The sequence below is a fragment of the Pygoscelis adeliae genome, unplaced genomic scaffold (assembly GCF_000699105.1).
Source record: "Pygoscelis adeliae isolate BGI_AS28 unplaced genomic scaffold, ASM69910v1 Scaffold1411, whole genome shotgun sequence".
In the NCBI taxonomy this organism is placed as follows: Eukaryota; Metazoa; Chordata; class Aves; order Sphenisciformes; family Spheniscidae; genus Pygoscelis; species Pygoscelis adeliae.
In genome coordinates this window covers 4,094-11,751 of record NW_008824087.1, presented here as the reverse complement: position 1 = coordinate 11,751, position 7,658 = coordinate 4,094, and the positions used below count along the sequence as shown (strand labels likewise).

The following is a 7,658-nucleotide window of genomic DNA, read 5'->3' as shown; positions in this document are numbered from 1 at the left end:
ACTAGATAGAAGGAAGAAAGTTTTTACGCCGAGGATGGCACAGGTTGCCCAGAGAGGTGGTGGATGCCCCGTCCCTGGAAACATTCCAGGTCAGGTTGGACGTGGCTCTGAGCAACCTGCTCCAGTTGAAGATGCCCCTGCCCACGGCAGGGGGGCTGGACTAGATGACCTTTAGAGGTCCCTTCAAGCCCAAACCATTCTATGATTCTATGAGTAGGAAGACAGAGGAGATGACATTTCCAGCTGAAGTAAATCAGGTATGAAACTCAAACTTTTCACTGCCGTTTGTCATCTGCTGCATAGACTCACCTTTGCTACCTCTAGTTTTCACCAGAAGACTAGAAGAAGCAAATATGTTGGTTTTTAAAGAGGTTGTCGGAGGTAAGGAGACTACAGACAAGTAGATCTACTATGCAGAGCGGGCAGATACTCACAAAACCTGTAGTAAATGGCAGACCCGGTTGATGTATGGACAAATTATGTCACAGGGGAGACTGAATCCAACTTTTGCACAGGAAAATCACACCTCAGAAATACAGTTTCTGGATGAGTCAACAAGATATGAGTGTTGGACATTCCGCGGTCAGCTGGGAAGTATCTTCATCAAAGCTTGCAGGGGACAAGCTGCCAGAGGCTAGGGAAGAAGATCCTCACTTGGATAAATGAGAGGCTGAAAGAGAGAAAAAGGGAGGAAGATCACCCAGGGAGCTCACTGTGCCAACAGATGTCTTGTAAAACACCTCATCCACATGCAGCAGGTGCCAAAGGTGGCAGATGCAGCATGAGGAGAAGTTAGGAGAAGATCGGAAAACAGGACAAGGCACCGTGTAAATCCAGGCTGTACCCACACCTTCTTGGATGGGTGGAGGTCCAGGTCTGGTCAGCCAGCCCCAGCAGGGACATGGGCTAAGCAGGGGAGAGAGAGGCACAGCTGGGAGAGCAAGGAGACTTGTTAAAGATCTGGAACAGCATGAAGAGGATGAATAGAGAAGATAGTCTCACATCACCAGTAAGCACCGCAGCTGTTGGCTGTGAGTGGCCAAATTGCTCCTCACACATCAAAGGCTGGTCTAGCATCTCTGTTGCCCCAACACCCCTCTGCTCTCTCCAGCAGCCGGTTGGGACATGAGTGCCTGGGCTGATCACTGCTGCACCAACCTGGTCCTTGCCAGTCCTCCTCGCCAGTGTGCTCCCACAGTGCCCGGCCAAGGAGCTGCAGGTGAAACCACTGCGACAAGCGAAAGGGAGTGCAGAAACGGGCAGTGAAGCTCCTCGCTGCAGGATGCCACCAGTGCTGAGAAGGTGCCCCACCCCAGGAAGCCCTTAGAAACATTCAGGGAAGAAAAGTCCCATGTCATTAAATATACAATGACATCTGGCCAGGTTTGCTGGGGGGATAAAAGAGGGCAGGTACAACCCTCTTTTCACCCTGTCCCTGCATGCTTCTCCCTGCCCCTCTACCTGCCTGTTGTTGAAGGCAGGGTGCTGGCAGAGGGGCTGCATGATCTGACGAGCGTTGCATGAGCAGCAGGTACAGGGACAGGCTTGATGGGAGGGCTGATGGATTGTGGGGGGCTGCGGTGGGGACCCCCCACCTGCCTTGCATGGAGGAGGCTCACCCAGAAAAGATCTGAAATTGCAGCCTGTGTGCATCCTGCTCCAGGGCACGGGGAGAAAACGGACAGACAAAAGGAGGAGTGGAAAATGCCGGTGGCAAAGAGAAATGATCTCACCGCTGTCTGGCAGGGTGATGCCTGCACACGGCAGGAAGGAAATATTTGGCTGGAACACCATGTGGAGACACCGGGACTCCCCGTCACACAAAGCCCTTGGCGAAGGGCGTTGCTGGCAGCAGGATGTTTTCATCGACATCAATACATGTACCAAAAACAAGCCTCAAGGCAAAGCTGTGTGTGGGCCCGGCGCTCTTGAGAGCACAGCAAATGCTGAACTGTTCCAGTCTAAACTGCCGGGGAGAATTCCTGCGGGAAGCTCTGGACTCCTTCCAAAGAGGGTGGAGATGACACTGGGTTGGGAAGTCCCAGTGATGTCCCTTGACCTGCTGCTGCTGGCACGTGTCCAGCTCTCGTGATCCTCAAGATCAGGAGAGGCAGTTTCCCAAATGTATTTTCCCGGTCCGTGTGAGGAGGACGGAACATCCCGAGGTGCTCAGCTGCTGGGACGACACCTTTCAGGGGTACCTGCTAGCGTCACGCAGCAGCACGGCAGATCCCGGGCTGAAATGAATACCTGGGTGACCAGCCAGGCTGGCCAGGGATCGGCAGGGTGGAGAGGCCAGCACAGAGGATTTTGGAGGAACTTCCTTTTCCAGGAGAGGCACAAGCTGCTTCTTACCCTGCTAGACCTCAGTGCCTGTGAGCACTGCCTGAGCCCTGGAGATGAGCACGCGTGAGGTGGCAGGGCTTCGCTGGGGACACGGGTTACCCTGGGCAGGCTGTGGTTTCTCCTGGGGGGATTTGAGGAGCTGAACAGAGCAGGAAGGGAAGGAAGGAGTGGGATTTCAGAAATATAAATTCAAAGGAAGACAGTCTCTGGAGGCAGATGTCCACCACCACCAGATAATCTGACTCCAGTGGGGGCTTTCTTTGCACAGTGCCCAGGGGCAGAGATCATGAGCAGCCCCACACCAGCTCTCCGGGTTTGGGCCCAGTATTCAGACACCCACCTTCCACCAGCCCTGCAGCACCATGGGGCTGAGAGGTCCCAAAGCTGAGTCTTGCCCCTGCCTTGGCCCAGCCTGAGTTGGTGGACGAGCAGGGCTCCCAGGGAGCAGAGGGCCGCAATCGCAGCAGGGCGGGCGGAGAGAAGGCGAGTTGGATGATGGCAGTGGTTGCAGCCCTCCAAACTCCAACCTCAATCTCTGTGGCCGAGTCCCATGGCCTTTCTCCACCCCGCCCCTCGTGCCCACAGGATTTCCAGCCTCACTGCACCCCTTGCCTCAGCTCTGCCTGGCTGTGGTCCTGCCCTGTGGGAGGCACCCAAGAGGGACAATCCTGGTGTGCTCTGAAACTGCCCTGAGCTCAGCCCAGGATTGCCCCTGGCTGCCTACCATCCACAGACCCCGGGAGGACAACAGAAGGGACCACACGCCTGAGGAAACCCAGATTCTCCCCAGACAGTTACACCAAGCTCCGGGGTGAGTTTCTGTTTATTTGGCAAAAAGGAGGGACTGTGTGCTGGAGGAACAGGGGATGTGTCAGAGCCTTGACCACCGAGCTTGGAAGAGGGATGGTGGAGCAGCAGCCTGGAGCTTCAAAGCGTGGGTCTTGCATCGCTCAGCAGGAGCATCCTCGCCAGCCAGCCCGCACCTCCTAGAAAACAGCCGGGAGAGGTGGGCTGAGATTTTGAGGTGAGGAGGCCAACGGAGAGGGCCAAGCAGGGCTCTCCATCAGGATCAGTGCATTCTATTCCAGTTCTCCCCAGCTCTTGTAGGGTGAGCCATCTCCAGCAATGGATTTCTAGCTAACCTCTACAACTGAATATACACATTCAGTTGTAGAATGGTGCGGTGTGGTGGGAAATCCTGTGCCAGGGTGGGCCAACAACAAACATGTTTTGCATGGTCAGACACCGACCCAACCTCTGGCCAGTTTTGCTGGTCCACAACCCCAGGGTCCCTTTGGCAAGAGCCGGTGTCCTGGCCCTCACTGCTGGATGAGCTCTGCAGCTTGTTTCTCCACTGAACCGGTAGTTTCGGTTCAAGTGCCCTTGCTCACCGCCAGGCAGCTGCACCCTGGGGGTCCCTGCTGCAGAGCAGCTCCAAAGGGAATGGTCCTACCTGGGTGCCAGCTCCAGCACAGGTTTGAACAACTCGGCCACCAGAGTAATTCGAAGAGTTCATGTTGGCCTTTGCTGGGGCACCAAGGGGAGCAATTTCCAGCTGAGGACATTGCAAACATTGTGTTGCACTGCAGCAACTCACCTACGCTTCATCGAGGCTGCATTCCTCTGTGAAAATAAAGAGAAAGGCTGAGTCCAGGGCTGTGGTCTGGCTAGTCCCATTTAGCACCCAAAATAGACAACCCAGGAATGAACTTGAACAAGGAGAAAGCCACAACATGCCAAGCCAGAGTGCCTCTTGCTACCAGCACTTTCTCCTGCCAGCTCAGACCACAAAGTGGTGGCAGTGATGGGCCGAACTGCTCCCTGCCAGCATGTCCTGGCTCCCTGTATCGACCGAGCCAGCCCGACGCAGTGCTCACCCTGGCTGGGCAGTATCTTGATCATCTCATCGGTGAAGCTCTTCTCCCTCGCAATGTTCTTGAACAGCGCTGTGATTTTGGGGCTCACTTCCCGGGTCCTGCCTAAAGGCAAAGACATGAGTTAGGTCCAGGCAGTGGCCTGTCCCTGCATCTCCTGGGCAGCTGGTGAGTGTGCCCAGGCGAGGATGGGATGGATGATGGTCCCTGGGAGAAGGCTGGAGGCAGTGGCGGAGGTTCTGGAGAGTGGTGGTGGCCAGGCACATGAGACACCCCTCCCAGGGGACAAGACGAAGTGGAGGTCCTGGCACCAGCATAGTGTCTCCTCTCTTGGTTCCCATCCCAACCGTTTCTGCCCCCACCTTGCAGCAGGACCCCCACTCTTTGCCCCATTTCACCAAGTGACTTACCCAAGGCCATGGACTCCCAGCACAGTGCAGAAGCCTGAGCCCCAGCCACCCCTGCCAGCCCCAAATCGCTGTCCCTTCCCCTGCCGCACAGGGGACACACAGCAGCCCCAGCCCCGCTCCTGCACCCCACCCAGGGCAGGAGGGCAGTGGTGGGGAGAGTGTCCCACAGGCATCCTGAATCCTGGCCTCTTGGGACACTGCGAAGCACCCCGACATGTCCCAGCTCTTCACCCCGGTCAGACTGCCACTGGCTACGCACTGTAGAGCCTCAGCATGTGCCAGGTCCTCCCATCCTTCACTCTGGAGGCAAAGATAACTGCGTACGTCTTGCCGTCGGTATCCACCACCTGCACCATTTTATTGCCTCTCTCTGCAAAAGGATGTGGAGGAAAGCAAAAAATTAGTTACCTCCCCCTGAGAGCTCCCACACTGCAAAAGGACTGTAAGAGTGTGAAGCCCCATGCAGGATGCCAAGGGCCAGGACCACCCAGGCCGTCTTTCTTCTGGGTCTCCCCCTCCTGGTTTTTCCTCTTGCTAAGGCTCCTCTGAAAGCCTGGGGGAGCCCACAGATCACAGAAGAGCAGAGGGATGGGAAGGTGAACACGGGAGGGTCTGGGGATGGCCACTGCAGACAGGGGAGTAGCCCGGCCAGCGTCAGACTAACACTTGGGCTGGGAATGGTGGGAAAACACTCTTGCTTCATCCCTTGGGAACATCCATCCACAGCCCCATTGCAGAATGAACCTGCTCTGCCCCCGGGTTTAAGCTTGGTCTGAACATGTCTGTCTTATCCCAGAGCAGCTTCCTAGAGGGAGGGAGCGGGGGGGTCCACCACACTGGATGGTCACTAGCCCTGGCACAGACCAGCCCTGCGGCACAGCTGACAACTGGCCGCAGAGGGATGTCCCACCCCAGGACGTCAGGAGAGGCAGACAGGCACCCCTGAGGGCCATGTCCCCAGGGACAACCAGCTGCTTCAGACAGGGGTGATGGGAAGTGCTTCCGCCTCGTCCCGGGGGCCAGGCTCCCCCCACTCACCAGAGCTGTAGTATTCACCCGGGATGCCTGTTTGCTTGTAGATCGACTCCGATTTTTTACATCCCTCTGGGCTGCAAAACAGTGAAGGATGCTCCAGCTGGGGCGAAGTGACCCCCCTTCTCCTCTCCTGGGGACACTGGCTCCTGGGTCGCTACCCCAAACATGGGACTTGCTGTTCAGGCATGAGATGGTGTGGCCAGAGGTGGGGGACAGCTGGCACCCTTGGAGCAACGGGTGCCTGGGTTGGCAGGGTGCTGGCACCTGAGGATCGCCCTGTGGGGTGACATGCTCTGAGCTGGTGGGATGAGGCTGGTCCTGCTGGGAAAGCTTTAATCGTAGGGTCCCTTATCATCCTGCTGCATCCCTGCTGGGAGCCGCGGGGTGCCTCAGCCTCTGTGGTGGGACCACTCCCGGCTGGTGCTGCCCTGAGCCTGCCTGGCCTGCCCTGATGAATGGGTCCCCCCAATGCAGCTCTCCTGAGCCCCTGTTTCAAACCGCGGGGCTGGTGGCCCTGCCTCATCCCCTGCCCAAGTCTTTGGTGGGTGCTGGGTGGAGGCATCTAGGTGGAGACCCACTGGTGAAGGTCCAGGGAGGAGGTCGGTCAGTGAAGCCTGTGAAGAAAAGTACTTGGCACTTACGTGGGAATGGCAAAGGAGACCTTCAGGTCGCCCTCCCCGAGGACCGCGATGGTGGCCATCGCCATCTTCAGCTCATCCTTCTTTCGGAGGTAGCTCTCGGAGTCGGAGGCCAGAGCAATGATGTGCCATTTCCCTGCAATCTGGCAGTGAGGGTGGGCTGTGAGTCCGGAGGAGCAGGCAGGGGCTGTCCCCTCCTTGGGGACTGAGCCAGGACACCCTCAGGCCATGGGACACCTGCATCCCCTCCAGGCACAGAAATCCCTGCTTGGGACACCTACGCTGGGGCTGGGTGATTGCCCTCGCCTGAGTGTGACAGCAGAGCCAGCGGTGGCTGCGGGGTCCCCAGCTGTCCCCAGTACCAAAACACCTCTCCAGTCCCCACCCTGGTGACTGGAGGCTACGCTCCCACCTTCCCTTTCCTGGAATGTTGCAGATCACCTGGCTTTTGTCCAGCCCCGCAGCCCCGATGTCCTCAGCCTCCGTGCGTAGCAAGCAGAGCAGGACCAGCCCCAGGCTCAGCCCCACGGTCCTCATCTCACCACAGCCTCCTCTGGCTTCACCAGCGGGATGGAGAGTGGTGCCAGGGCTGCCGGCTTTATAGCGCCGTGCTCCTGGCCCTCCGCCCACCCCGGTGCTGCTGCGTGCCAGGCTGCACGGACAATGCTGTGGGTGTTGGCTTGGGCAAGGTGGTGGTTTTGAAGGGCTGTAGTCACCCTGGGGTAAACAGCCTCCCGTCTTGCAGCAGAAGGGAAGTGCCTGCAAGCTCCCGGAAGGGGTTGCGGGAACTGTTGAACCAACACTGAAATTTAGGATTTTCCCAGTTTCTTTAGTCACTTGTGAAAGAACAAAGGGAGCTTTTGTTTCCCAGCTGGCTGCCACAGGGCTGCTGGGAGGAGCGGGGAGGTCCTTCCCGGCATGGGCCATGGCAGCACCGTCATCCAGTGACCCGTCACGAAGGGGCTTGGTGACCCATCCCTCTGGCCAGGCTGGCATCTGCCCCAAGGCTGCTGCTGGGATCATGCCCAAACCCAGGCATCTGCGCACCACCGGCGTGACCTGACCCTGTGGTGCCCACGCAGACCCACCCACCCGATCTGGGGCACTCAGGGTCTGCAAAGCGGGATGCACCCAGAGCAGGGCAGGCAGGGGATGGAGTTCGTGTCACTGTGAGAGTGTCCCCTCCTTTCCAGGGTGTGTTGTCCCCTCTGCCCTGGCTCTGACGGGCTCCTGGGGTCACAGTCCTGAAAGGGTCTGTGCTGCTTCCTCACAGCCCCGTGCCTGGCTGGGCACCGAGGGACCCTTGCTCCAGGGCAGGGTGGGAGCCGGGGGGGGGACGCGCGGGGGGGGCCCCC

At 58.2% G+C, this 7,658-nt stretch overlaps 1 protein-coding gene across 1 annotated transcript; it reads right to left on the bottom strand.

Moving 5' to 3' along the window:
- Nucleotides 1-3,179: 3,179 nt before the first annotated feature.
- LOC103925460 (extracellular fatty acid-binding protein-like) lies at nucleotides 3,180-6,863 on the bottom strand. Its single transcript, XM_009334185.1, has 7 exons — nucleotides 6,745-6,863; nucleotides 6,307-6,446; nucleotides 5,669-5,739; nucleotides 4,890-5,000; nucleotides 4,224-4,325; nucleotides 3,944-3,969; nucleotides 3,180-3,332 (listed from the first exon to the last, which is right to left on the bottom strand). Exons 1-6 carry the CDS (start codon nucleotides 6,838-6,840, stop codon nucleotides 3,944-3,946), a joined length of 546 nt encoding a protein of 181 aa, XP_009332460.1. The 5' UTR covers nucleotides 6,841-6,863; the 3' UTR covers nucleotides 3,180-3,332.
- Nucleotides 6,864-7,658: the final 795 nt, after the last annotated feature.

What these genes read in the sequence shown, in the direction of transcription:
- LOC103925460 (XM_009334185.1), bottom strand. Translation starts at nt 6,840, where the DNA reads ATGAGGACCGTGGGGCTGAGCCTGGGGCTGGTCCTGCTCTGCTTGCTA. An exon ending in CGGGGCTGGACAAAAGCCAG is followed by an intron (nt 6,447 to 6,744) that starts GTGATCTGCAAC and finishes CCTCACTGCCAG; the next exon opens with ATTGCAGGGAAATGGCACAT. An exon ending in GTCTCCTTTGCCATTCCCAC is followed by an intron (nt 5,740 to 6,306) that starts GTAAGTGCCAAG and finishes ACTGTTTTGCAG; the next exon opens with CCCAGAGGGATGTAAAAAAT.